This window comes from Piliocolobus tephrosceles, chromosome 9 (genome assembly GCF_002776525.5).
Source record: "Piliocolobus tephrosceles isolate RC106 chromosome 9, ASM277652v3, whole genome shotgun sequence".
In the NCBI taxonomy this organism is placed as follows: Eukaryota; Metazoa; Chordata; class Mammalia; order Primates; family Cercopithecidae; genus Piliocolobus; species Piliocolobus tephrosceles.
The window spans coordinates 39,343,582-39,357,609 of NC_045442.1; the positions used below are offsets into that span (position 1 = coordinate 39,343,582).

A 14,028-nucleotide genomic window follows, 5' to 3' on the forward strand; every position below is an offset into this window, starting at 1 on the left:
GTTCTTGTGATATGAGAATTTTTTTAAAAAAGCACAGCAGTCCAACTAAAGAGATCTCTTACTGTTTCAAAGTCATAGCAGCCAGTTATTTTACTCTGGAGCTTAGAGCTCTTTTTTCGCATGAAGTAAACTAAAGTAGAAAATTCCTTTACCATTCCAGCAGAGTGAGAGGATATGAGCTTAACAGTGTATGTTAGTCTTTTAGCATATTATATATGATTTTTAAAAGTGGTTCTGAGGTCACATTTTTTAAGGCTTGATTATTTAATGAGAAAGGTATGATTCAGCATATGAATATTTGCTTTTAGTCCACCTTTTAGATATAAAACAAAGTCCAGGAATGTGATAAATATTTATGTGGATAACCAAAGGGTCTATCCCCATCAGAGCACAAGTGACCAATACGTGTCACAAATCATTTATTTTCCAAACATATACAAATACATTTATACTTTACTTTGGCAGCAGAAACTATACTTCTGGTTAAAAATCAGCTTAAAATAGAAACTCATCAGCTATTTCACAGCTGTATTATGCCTTTTATTTTCTTGTTACACATAGGGAGAATCACAGTGGGACCACAGTGAATTTGAGGAAATATATTTGTGCATTAACTTACATAAGCTTATATTGATTAATTTTATTTTTAGAACTAAATGTAGTTATGAGTAATCACACACACACATACACACACACACACAAACACACAGGCATGCACATATCCTGAGGCTATATTAAGCTACAGCCTAAATTTTTTTTTTTAATTAGATAATGAGCACCTACTGTGTGCTTAGCACTATGCTGGCACTTAAGAGTGGTGTGGAAAATAATGAGTGTAAGACATAGCCTCAGTCTTCCATGTTGAGTCAAATCATCCACATAGTGCTTTTGAAAAATGCGACAGTACCCAATTCAGTGTTAGAATTACTTGTGTCAAAAGTTTAGAGACCTGTGTCATCTGTAATAGGGAAGGTTTCAGAGGACTGTTTTGTGGCAGGCTTGTGCATAGTATGTTTTGAATCTAAGAGATATATAAGAATAGGTAGGTCAGGTGCGGTGGCTCACGCCTGTAATCCCAGCACTTTGGGAGGCTGAGGCAGATGGATCATAAGGTCAGGAGTTCAAGACCAGCCTTGCCAACATAGTGAAACCCCATCTCTACTAAAAAAAAAAAATTAACTGGACATGGTGGTGCATGTCTGTAGTCCCAGCTACTTGGGAGGCTGAGGCAGGAGAATCGCTTGAACCCGGGAGGTGGAGGTTGTGGTGAGCCGAGATCGTACCACTGCACTCCAGCCTGGGCAACAGAGTGAGATCTGCCTCAAAAAAAAGAATAACTTGGTAATCATGGAGACTCAGTATGTGTTTCAAAGGGACTCATTTCAGGTATTCCTATGTCAGAATCCATAGCCATCAGCTAAGAATTGCTTTTAGGAAGCTGATACATAGAGATGGCAGAGAACACATAAATTATTAACAGTGGATCATGGGGAATATTGACCCAAGTCTAGACTCTGTGTAAGAGGCAATCTCCCTTTTCTTTCTAACTTTTTTGGGGTCCCAGGTACATCTTTTCTGGCCTCATTACTGATATATAAGCAACTGAAAAGGGGTCAGAGACTTTCACCATGAGAGCACTTTCCCGGTAGGCTGCCAATATAAGATCGAAGACACCAGCCAGGAAAATCCTACTCTTCTTTATTGGCATGGGAGCATAGATGTGGGGCTTTGTGTTTTAGAGTTAATTCAATTTTACTGGGCCAGTAAGCAAGCCCTGATTACTTTTCAGAATTAAGCAAGGCCTGTGGGTCTCTGGGCAGAGGACAGAAGTCTATAGAGATATTGGAAGAGGAGAGAAGAAAGGAAGGGGAAGATGTAGTTAGCAAAAGGTAAATTGGTACATATCATAGAAGGCCCACTTTCATTAATGAGCTTCCAATGTCTCCAGAGCCATTGAGATGGGAGGCCTTTATGAAAGCAAGTTTGATTAAAAACAAGTAACTTGTAACTCAACTTTTGTTGAGTCTAGACTTCATATTTACTCCCAACTGGAGAATCTGTAAATAAATTTTACTTGCTAACGATGACATGAAAAGAAGCTTTACCCCTCAAAGGGCACTTTCTACCCAGATAGGATCATTACTTCCTACACATTTGGCATCACTGAACAGAGTGACAGAATTCATGCTCCTTTCTCTTCACTTTTAGTGATGTGTCTTAAAATATTGTAATGAACCCAACTTGCATATTTAGATTCTTGTGCACATCAACTTTAATGATAAGAGTTTGCTACCCAGATTTCTGGTAGCCTAAAAAGTGTGAAATGGTAATCAGTATAGTCATAGTGGCTATTTAGGATAATTTCTTTTACTTGGCATACTAATATAGCTGTGTAATTCAGATAAACCTTTAAATAAAACTTTAATATTTTTGGCCAACATCAGGTTGTGCTGGCCATTTGTGTGTAATAGTAGACTAGACTCTTTTTTTTTTTTTTTTGAGATGGAGTCTGCTCTTTCACCCAGGCTGGAGTGCAGTAGTGCAGTCTCCACTCACTGCAACCTCTGCCTCTTGAGTTCAGGCAGTTCTCTCCTGCCTCACCCTCCCCAATAGCTGGGATTATAGGTGCCCACCACTACGCCCAGCTAATTTTTGTATTTTTAGTAGAGACAGGGTTTCAACATGTTGACCTCAAACTCCTGACCTCAGGTGATACCACCCACCTCAACCTCCCAAAGTGTTAGGATTACAGGCATGAGCCACCGTGCCCGGCCAACTCTTTACATTTTAAAACAATGTGTTTTTTCTGTAATCCCAAAGACTCAAATACAATGAAGTATGTACTTTCACCTCAAAATGTGATAAACAACTAAGTTGGGATGCAACCTAGGCAGTAGGCTGGATTCTCTCACTTGCTAAACAATCTGGTCTCAACTTCAGTCTCAGATTTATGTTGTAAAATATACACCTGTGTTAAAGGTCATGGAGGAGGAGTGGGGCAGTGCTTAGAAAGCATCAGAACCAAATGATAAACCTAGAGACCAGTCTTTTCATCTTGTTACTCTGCACAGTTTTCATTTGACCTCTAGCCACTTAGACCAGTAACTCAGTTTTCAACACATGGTAGGGCAAACTGGTATGTTCACTTATAGAGGCTTGATAAAAAGTGTTTCCGGAATATTTTTTAAATGGAGCAGCATTGTGCGTTTGTTAGACTTATTTGACTTAAACCTGTACTGTTGTATAGATTACATCAAACTGGAATAACCTGCATTCTGTTGACAAGAAAATGGTAGTTCTAGCCTTAAGGCTTTGACCCAGTAAGAACTTTCAATGACGTGAAAGCTGTGTGGTGTATTTGTTTTTTTTTTTTGAGACAGTCTTGCTCTGTTGCCAGGCTGGAGTTAGTGGTGCTATGTTGGCTCACTGCAATCTCCACCTCCCAGGTTCAAGTGATTCTCCTGCCTCAGCCTCCCGAGTGGCTGGGATTACAGGCACGCGCCACCACGCCCAGCTAATTTTTGTATTTTTAGTCGAGATCGGGATTCACCATGTTGGCCAGGATGGCCTCGTTCTCTGTCCTGATCCGCTCGCCTTGGCTTCCCAAAGTGCTAGAGTTACAGGCGTGAGCCACTGTGCCCAGCCTGTGTGGTGTATTTTTAACACTTCTGTTTTTAGAATATGCAAGAAACACATGGGGATGGTTTTATTTTTATAATTGGTTAAAAAAATTCCTCAAAGTTAAGTTTAGGAGTTTTAGTGTTTTGTAATTTGAAGAAAAGTCTTAAAATTCAGAGGTACCAATGGAAAGATAAAAGTTTGGGTTTTACTTTGGAGGAATACGTATTTCATTTTTAAAATTCATAATTTGCTTCATACCAAGAATATGAAGAATCCTTTACACTTACTTGATGGTTTTGTACAGCAAAGTTTAAAAATAATTTACATTAAATGGCAAGTATGACTTGGATCAATAGCTCTTCAGTTAATCAGAGATGAAGCGATTTTACTTGAAAGTCTAGCCCATTTCAGATGTTCAGAGCATATATTTTCTTTTTAGAAGTTTGTCTTCAAGTACTGAGAACTACTAATGCTTCTAATCCATAGCAATATCAAGAGCGATGTATAATAAATATATAAGTACAGTGTCAGTACAACCCTTGTAAAATAAATAAATTTACCTTAAACACCAACTCAATCTACTTTTGCTTTAAAAAATTGTTAGGTTTCTTGTTAAGACATTGCAATTCAGCAGATACTAAATTATACATCATTCTAATTTTGAAAACCAAAAATGAGTAATCTGTGATTAAGCAATAACCTTTTTTAAAGCAACCCTATTAACTGAATAAGCAATAACCTTAAAAAAAAAAAAAACCCAATATTATTTCTATATGTAAAAAATCCTAAAGAAGAGTGCACTGTGGTATACAATACGGGAACTAAATTGAATTTTAATGACTCTTACGTTATAGGACATATTTACACTTGAAATGCTCCAAAGCTTCTAATTCTCAGCCATAAAATGTATGGCTAAACTTCCTTTCTTGTTTTCAGATCTTTGTGCCCCTTGTTCCCAGTTCTCCTAGTTGTGTTGGCAAATTAAGGTCCTTAGGCCAAATCTAGCCTGCCACCTGTTTTTGTATGGCCCCTGAACTAATAGTTTTGACGTTTTTAAATGGTTGAAAAAAAGTCAAAACAAGAATATTTGTGACATGTGAAAAATATATGAAATTCCAATTTCAGTGTCCATAAATAAAGTTTTATTGGAATACAGCCACGTTCCTTCATGTATGTGTTGTCTGTGGCTGCTTTTGCACTACAACGGCAGAATTGGGTGGTTGCAACATATTTTATGGCCCCCAGCCCTAAAATATTTACTATTTGGCCCTTTACAGACAAGCTTGCTGACCCTTGCTCTAAGTCAATTCGTGATGATTTTTCCAACTGCTGACATTTATAAAATGGCAGTCCCCTGGGCTTCATTGCTTCATTCATCCGTAAATTGGTTGGTGGCAACTAGCCCTGTGCCATTTTGCTTCTCCTCAGCATGGATCTCACATGTGTGAAGACTTCAGTTCAGAAATCATCAATTTCCAGTTTAAGTCTGATGAAAATAAGTAAATTATATTTTTTTCCACCATGTTCACTCTAACTTCTTGCTGAAAGATCTTCACCTGTAATGTTGTATACAGAGGCTTATTAGAATATTGAAAATGAAGAAACAGAAACACTTACGGTATAGCAAGGGTTCAGAGTTTTCCAGCCACAGCTCTAGTGGCTAGGTTTGGGGAAGAGACCGTTTTTCTCTGTACTCACAATGTTAGAACATGATGTTTCTAGGAAGTAGAACATTAGGTTATTTCTGCCTTAGACATATTTCACATTCTTTAGAAAGTTTTCTTTTTTTAAAAAAATCACACTCAAATAAACTGTTCAACTTTAAGGTGGAATTCCTTCAACTAACTACTACTTCAGATAATAAGATGAATACATTCTTATTTAAAAATTGGTCGATTATTGAAACTTTAAAAGGGATCATTTTAGAACAAATATGAAATACTATGTTCCTAGAAAGTGGCAAAAATACTAAACTTTTATTTTCGCTCGCTCTCTGCCTCTGGTCTAGGTCCAAAGTTCAAGTGATTCTTCTGCCTCAGCCTCCTGCATAGCTGGGACTACAGGAATTTTATATTTTTTGGCAGAGACGGGGCTTCACCATGTTGGCCAGGCTGGTCTCAAACTCCTGACCTCAAGTGATCCACATACCTCAGCCTCCCACAGTGCTGGGATTACAGACATGAGCCACTGCGCCTGGCCCTAAACCCTAAACTTGTTTTCTTATGAGCCCTTCTTTTCTTTTACAAGTGCTCTTTCTTGAAAAGACCATTGTAAAGGAGGTCATAACGTGGGATGTCAATTCACATAGATGCACCAGTGACTTATAAGAGAAGCCTCCCTAGCTTTTGTTTTGTCTTGAGACGAAGTCTCGTTCTGTCGCTAGGCTGGAGTGCAGTGGCGCAATCTCAGCTCACTGTAACCTCTGCCTCTCAGGTTCAAGCGGTTCTCCTGCCTCAGCTTCCCAAGTAGTTGGGACTACCAGCACGCACTACCACGCCCAGCTAATTATTGTGTTTTTAGTAGAGACGGGGTTTCACCATGTTGGCCAGGATGGTCTCAATCTCTTGACCTCGTGATTCGCCTGCCTCGGCCTCCCAAAGTGCTGGGATTACAGGTGTGAGCCACCGCACCCGGCCCCTGTCAGTTATTAATAATGAAGACAGTTGTCTGATGAAATAAGGCTGTCACAGTACTTTGAGCAAGTTGACTTCTTGGGACCTTTGCTTATCTACAAAGTAAGAAGGTCTAAAATTACAAAAGCTCAAGTTACATACATACATACATATATATATATATTTTTTTATTTTTTTGAGACGTAGTTTCGCTCCTGTTGCCCAGGCTGGAGTGCAATGATGTGATTTCAGCTCACCGCAACCTCCACCTTCCAAGTTCAAGTGATTCTCCTGCCTCAGCCTCCTGAATAACTGGGATTACAGGCATGCACCACCATGCCCAGCTAATTTTGTATTTTTAATAGAGACGGGGTTTTGCCATGTTGGTCAGGCTGGTCTTGAACTGATCTCAGGTGATCCACCTGCCTCGGCCTCCCAAAGTGCTGGGATTACAGGCGTGAGCCACCGCGCCCGGCCTCTTTCCTGTTTTCTTTATAGGCAGTGCTCAGTAGAACATCACGTTACACATATCTTCAGAGCCCTTTTCCTGTTTTAAGGTCCCATGCCTACCTGCCTTCGAGGGGCATCCTCCTGTTGGAAAAGATAAATGACATCGTACTAATTATGCCTTACAAAGTAGTTTAAGTTAAGCCCTGTTCCAGGATGGTGCAATGACTTACTATACCTGGGTTAAACATGCTGCCCTTAGTCACTGTCGGTAATCCATTGTGTCACTGGAGGACAGGCCACCGACAGGTTTCTCCTCCTTGGTTTGGATACTTTCTGAGGTCAAGAGCTGAGAAGGTGATGTAAGTCCTCGGGGCTGTTTAGTTGACTTGGTGAGCTTCTTGAGTTCACTTGCAAAAGAGATGCCTTTCTTTTTATCTTCTCGAGATGCCTGTGGGAACAAAGAACTTTCCATTGGTATTAGGTTAAACTCAGGTTCCTCAGTCACATGACCCTATTTCAGAAGAGCGCCTTCCTCTTCTCTCTAGAGCTTTGGAGAGTAGGGCTGAGGAGCTCCCTTCTAGGACTGCTTAACCCCAAGTTCGGCCACATGTTTTTCCATACAGTGAAAACAAAGCCAAACAATTTTCTCCTAACTCCATTCCTTGACTCAGGAACTTTCTCTTAAATTTCACCAGCTTCCAGATCTGGCTACAGTGTGATGATGAGTATCAGATAACTTATGAACATAGACAAATAACTTTAAACTTTACCTGCACCTGCTCCTTTAGCTTAAGGATGAATTTTCCTGCACCTTTCCACTTGCTTTGGGCTTGAAACACACACTCCTGATCCAGAAGGACCCGCTGAGAGGACTTGGGTGTGGTAGACTTCTTGTTGGTAGTGTCTTTCACCACCTCTTCCAGAAGCACATAGTCACTCGGATTGGGGTTGCTCAGGATGCTGTAGGAATATTTGGCTTTGCATAAGGTCTGAAAGGTAAGTTATGATCAACTGAATAAAGACACAGAATCTCCAACATTGGCATTCATTCTATCTGAAACTTTAAGGTGGAAAAATGGCCCAGACTAGAGATGAAGGGAATCTTCCAGATCATCTCATCCAGCTCATTTTGCAGTTGTATACTTGTAGCTTATAATGTAGTTTCCCACATCACTTCATTTAGCTTCCCAACAGTGTATGATTTAGGTGTTATCCCGAATTTCAGACGAGGAAGCTTACACTTAACACAGGTTAAGCAGATTCCAGGACATACACAGCTATAATAGTAACAATAAAGGTCTGAATCAGATTTTCTGCATGTACCAAAGCTCATAGACATGAAAGTCAGCCTGTGAGGAATAGAATCTTGCTCTTCAGGAGCCTCTCTGTCCTGCTGGGCTATCTCTATCACAGAGTCTTGGATGTTGAAAGAATTTTAGAAGTCAACTGGTCTCTTCTTTTCATTTAATATAAGAATGTCTTTCATTGATGCATTTATTAATTCATTAAATGTTTAGTGAGGGCCAACTATGCCCCGGATACTGTGCAGTCCTTTTAGGGGAGACAAAGATAAAGAAACGTAAGTCTGGGCCCTTTGGAATTCAGAGTCAACTGAATAAGAAGGCTAATATTAACCGAGTTATCATACAATAAGAACAGCAAGTAACCCTTAAGTAATGTTTACCATTTGCTAGGCATTGTATTAAACATCTTACATATACTTAATCTTCAAGGAAAGTACTATTGTCTCCATATTGTCTATGTGGTGACTTAACCATGTAGTGTTTCGATGGAGCCAACGAGAATAGGCTGATCAAATCAGATATGGTAGGGGCATTTACACAAAAGAAATAAGGGCTTTTCTTTTACTTTTACATTACAAAGAGCTAGTTTACCAGCACACTAATGAAGGCACAGATCTGAGCTCTTACTCCAAGTCTCAGTAAGAAGTAGAGCTGGGATTTGAACCTAACACAGCTTGATCTAGGGTCTGTGCTCTTAATCGTGTTGTACACCTTCAAATAGGTGTTTGATGAATGCCTACCCTAACAAGGCTATGAAGGAAGCAAACTTCTCTGAAACCATGTAAACTCTCAGAGAAGCATGCTTTACAGGAGGGGAGAGGATCAGAGTAGGCCTCCCACTTGTCCTCTGTAGGATCCTTGAGAGATGGTCAGCAGGTACTGGCTCAGGTATTTCTGGGACCATGACATTGTCACTGCAGAGCCACTTCCTAAATCCATTATTATCAATGCTCTATAGAGATCCGGACTCACTGTAGACACTAAATGTCTGCTGAAGGACTGAATTAATATTTCCAAGCTTTAAACATTTTTAAATTTGTTTTTATTTTAAGACCAGGCTGGAGTAAAGTGGCACGATTTCGGCTCATTGCAACCTCTGCCTCCTGGGCTGAAGCGATCCTCCTATCTCAGCCTCCTGAGTAGCAGGGACTACAGGTACACACTACCATGCCTGGCTAATTTCTGTACCTTTTTTTTTTTTTTTTTTTTTTTTTTTTTTAGACAAAGTCTAGCTCTTGTTGCCCAGGCTGAAGTACAGTGGCGTGATCTCGGCTCACTGTAACCTCTCCCTCCCGGGTTCAAGCGATTCTCCTACCTCCGCCTTCCAAGTAGCTGGGATTACAGGCACCTGCCACCAGGCCCAGCTAATTTTTGTATTTTTTTTTTTTTTTTTTTTTTTGAGGCGGAGTCTCGCTCTGTCGCCCGGACTGGAGTGCAGTGGCCTGATCTCAGCTCACTGCAAGCTCTGCCTCCCGGGTTTACGCCATTCTCCTGCCTCAGCCTCCAGAGTAGCTGGGACTACAGGCGCCCGCCACCTCACCCGGCTAGTTTTTGTATTTTTAGTAGAGACGGGGTTTCACTGTGTTAGCCAGGATGGTCTCCATCTCCTGACCTCGTGATCCGCCCGTCTCGGCCTCCCAAAGTGCTGGGATTACAGGCTTGAGCCACCGCGCCCGGCAATTTTTGTATTTTTAGTAGAGATGGGGTTTCACCGTGTTGGCCAGGCTGGTCTCGGAACTCCTGACCTCAGGCAGTCCACTCGCCTCAGCCTCCCAAAGTGTTGGGATTATAGGCGTGAGCCACCGTGCCCAGTGATTTTTGTACTTTTTGTAAAGACAGGGTTTTGCCATGTTGGCCATGCTGGTGTCAAATTCATGAGCTCAAGTGATCTGCTCACCTCAGCCTCCCAAACTGCTGGGATTACAGTTGTGAGCCACTGGGTGGGTCATTTTTTTAAATTAGAGACAGGGCCTGACTCTGTCATCCAGGCTGCATAGCTCACTGCAGCCTCCAACTCCTGTGCCCAAGTGATCCTCCTGCCTCAGCCTCCTAAAACCGGGATTACAGGCATGAGCCACCACATGAGGCAATTTCCCAGCCTTAAGAGGCACACACTCCCCTTTGAGGTCCCTGTTGTTCAGGAACTTCACTCATAAAATGAGCCGTCAGTACACAGACATTTGTTCCAGTAATTTATGCTGAGGAAAGGACTGAGTTGAGGAAGGGAGAGGCTTTTACCTGCTGAATGACATCCTGTGCGGTGCTGACGCGGGGTGCTTTGATGACTGTTCGAGGTTGCTCTGGAGAAACATCATGCACCTGGACAAAGAAACTCTCCTCCTCAGAGCTCAAGATCACTTCTTTGTCATCTTGAACAATGTTTTTCTCTTCTAGGTTCTATGTTTAAAAAGACAAAATATGAGTAAATAATAGGTTTATGCAGAATAAAGAAAAATCTAGCAAAAATCTGAGCTTGTATCTTGGTGATGTAGAAACTTCTTAGCTTAGTATCTCATATACTATGTTATTATTTCATAAACTGTTCTAAAAGGATATAGGTGTCTTCTGAGAGGAAGAAACTACTGTGCTTCTGATGATGTGGACAGATCCATAACAAGCCAATTTATCTGCTCCTATTAGCTGTGGATTTTTATTTTTTATTTTTTTGAGATGGAGTCTTGCTCTGTCGCCCTGGCTGGAGTACAGTGGCACGATCTTGGCTCACTGCAGCCTCCGCCTCCTGGGTTCAAGCAGTTCTCCTGCCTCAGCCTCCTGAGTAACTGGGATTACAGGCGTGCGCCACCATGCCTGACTAAGTTTTGTGTTTTTAATAGAGACAGGGTTTCACCATGCTGGCCAGGCTGGTCTTGAACTCCTGACCTTCTGATCTGCCCACCTCGGCCTCCCAAAGTGCTGGGATTACAGGTATGAGCCACTGTGCCCAGCCTATCTGTGGATTTTGAGAGTCCAAGTTGACTGTAGATAAATTTGTAGAAAGGCAATATACCATTTTTCCAAGTAGCAAAAGCCAAGTAACACAGTAAATTGCATTTAAAAGAAAGCCCACCCATTTCCACAGATGTTGAACACTTAAGAAATGCTAGACATCTGAAATGTAAACCATGAAATTGACAGGCTGGTTGAAGAAAACCGCAGTGACAAGGCTGAATGAATGGCTGGAGGTAAGCCACATTGAAACAAATTTTGACAAAATTCACAGTAATTATGAGAATTAGATTAATTGGCTTTTGGTGAATTATGTATCTACAGATAGATGTATCTTATTAAAAATTTTCAAACAATATGGAAATATATCAAGAAAAACCAAACTTTTCCCATTCTCATCTTTTCTCCTCCCACCTTAATCTCCACAAAATACCCCACTGTCATTAGGTAATACATCCTTTTAAACATTTGCTGTGGATGTTCAAATGTATTTTTTGTGTATGTGACTGTGTAAAGCAACACCCTTGAATTATGTGAATTTAGATACAATGTGATTGTCAAGCAGCTGCTGTTCTTTGTCTGCCCCATTTTCAAATGAGGATAGCTTAGTGAACTTTCGCAAGAGGGAGACTTAATAAAGGGGAAGGAGAGGCAAAGTAAGTAAACAGTAGTCAACCTCATCTCAGCAAGTGAGGACTTGGCAGGAAAACCTCCTTATCCCCAGAATTGTAGCCTCATCCTTCCAGACTGGGCTACTGCAATGGTGCTAACTAACCAGAAGAATCCATGAGTTGCTGTCACTATCCTGGAAGTTTCAACTAGAATTGTACCCATTGATTAAATTAAAGTCGGAATAGATAACTGCCACCAGGTGGCGCCAAAACTGTAACCAAGGCCAGAAGGGACTGGCTCTTGAAGCTTGCCCCAATCATTTAATTAACTTTGCAATCATGACGCTTTAATTACATGATTTTTTGTTAAATAAAGATATATAATCTATTTTAACTTTTTTCAATGAGTGAAAAAATCCATTTGAATTTTTTCCAATGAATGAATACTCCATTATATAATGGAAGAGAGGGAAGAGACGAGCTATTGGCTCTTTTTGCATAAAATGAGATTGTATCCTATGTATACTGTGTTACAACTTGCTTAATAATATGTCATTGCATTGATCATAATATATTTAACCAGCCAGAGGGCAAGATTTAGAGGTAATTCACATGACATAATTTATAATCTGTGTCCCCCAAACCGGGAGGCAAGAAATCAGAGAAAACCAAAAAGTTGCCACATAAAATGTCCCAACAATGATGCGTTAAGCTTTACTTTTAAGAGAGCACCTTTGAGCCTCCCTCAGAGCTTATTTTAAGGTGTTTCTAGCCACATTAGTTGGAAGCCACAGGTTATGAACGAAATAACAATAGCCCTCGCTTATATCCTTTTTTACTAAGCATTGTTGTACACATTGTCTGTCTACATGTTTGACATGAGTCTCATAATTTCTTTGAGTCAAGTAGTGTTTCTATATAGATTGTACAAATTAGGGCAGTGTGCTTTACAGAAGTTAGGTGGCCTGTTCATTGTGACAGAGTCCTGGTTTACCCAATTTCAAACCCAGTAACAGAAGAAGACACATTGACCACAGGAAGATTTGGTACCTGACAGCCTGAAAGCCCGGGAGACAAAAAAATTATAAAAAGCAGGCAGGAGAGATCAGAAGTCACAGATAGCAAATGAAGAATTTTCATATATGGGCCAACTGCTTATATGTCTTGTTAGTTCCATGGGATAAAATAAATGGAAATACTTATAGCCCAAATCTATCTATCTCTAGTAGTACCCTCTTGCATTCAGTAAGTACTGAATTCATTTATTCAATTGGCAGGTATTATTTGGGTATCACTATGCACCAGGTAAACCTAGATACACTAAATTTATTATCTTTTGAGATACAATATTTCAGTCATTTCAAAAATTTCCTAACAAAGGCATATAAAGGAGAACTTGCCATATTTTGCTCATCAGAAAAAGCTTCTTAGCTTTCCCTTCTGACTTCCCTTCTTAGCTTTCCCTTAGCCCCTTTTTCTTTAAAATGCTTTCTTTTACCAGCTTTTTGGAAGCATATTCCTGAGGTCTCTACTGCCTGTTGTCATACACTTTTTTTTTTTTTTTTTTTTAAAGATGAAGTCTCGCTCTGTCACCCAGGCTGGAGTGCAGTGGTGTGATCTTGGCTCACTGCAACCTCTGCCTCCTGGGTTCAAGTGATTCTCCTGCCTCAGCCTCCTGACTAGCTGGGACTACAGGTGCCTGCCACCACGCCTATGCTAATTTTTGTACTTTTAGTAGTGACGGGGTTTCACCACGTTGGCCAGGCTGGTCTCAAACTCCTGACCTCAGGTGATCCACCCGCCTCGGCTTCCCAAAGTGCTGGGATTACAGGCGTGAGCTACCACGCCCAGCTTGTTGTCATACACATTTAAATTACATTTGGGTGTCCCTCCCCTCCCCAGTTCCTCTGAGCATATAATGAAGCTTCCTGTGACACTCAGCAGCCAGCCCATCTTCTCTCTGGCCCGCCCACTGCCTCCTGCTCCTCCCAAGGTGCTGAGTGGGGGTGATCCACAAGGATGGACACAATTTCAGCCTGGGTAGCACAGAATGGCGGAAAGAACACTGACCTGGAAGCCATAGACTTGAATTCTTTCTACTTCTAACCCTGCCATGATTTCACCTCTCTGAATCTATTTCTTTAAGTGTAAAATGGTTTCTGTTATATCATTCAACATACTGTTTGAGGGCTTTCAACACTAAATCATATGCAAATATGAGGTTTAAAAATTTACTGATTCGGCCATGCGCGGTGGGGCTCAAGCCTGTAATCCCAGCACTTTGGGAGGCCGAGACGGGTGGATCACGAGGTCAGGAGATCGAGACCATCCTGGCTAACACGGTGAAACCCCGTCTCTACTAAAAAATACAAAAAAACTAGCCGGGCGAGGTGGCGGGCGCCTGTAGTCCCAGCTAGTCGGGAGGCTGAGGCAGGAGAATGGCGTAAACCCAGGAGGTGGAGTTTGCAGTGAGCTGAGATCAGG

At 41.1% G+C, this 14,028-nt stretch overlaps 1 protein-coding gene across 3 annotated transcripts in view; it reads right to left on the reverse strand.

The window, feature by feature from the left end:
- Window positions 1–4,740: 4,740 nt before the first annotated feature.
- PLCE1 (phospholipase C epsilon 1) overlaps window positions 4,741–14,028 on the reverse strand; it is a 348,163-nt gene continuing 338,875 nt past the window's right edge. For all 3 annotated transcript variants that reach the window (XM_023226273.1, XM_031936174.1, XM_023226275.1), the window contains 4 exons: window positions 10,226–10,384; window positions 7,454–7,672; window positions 6,919–7,131; window positions 4,741–5,177 (listed from right to left, as the gene is read on the reverse strand). In XM_023226273.1, the coding sequence (XP_023082041.1) occupies window positions 6,943–7,131; window positions 7,454–7,672; window positions 10,226–10,384 (567 nt within the window). In that variant the 3' untranslated portion in view covers window positions 4,741–5,177; window positions 6,919–6,942. The remainder of the gene's footprint in view (window positions 5,178–6,918; window positions 7,132–7,453; window positions 7,673–10,225; window positions 10,385–14,028) is intronic.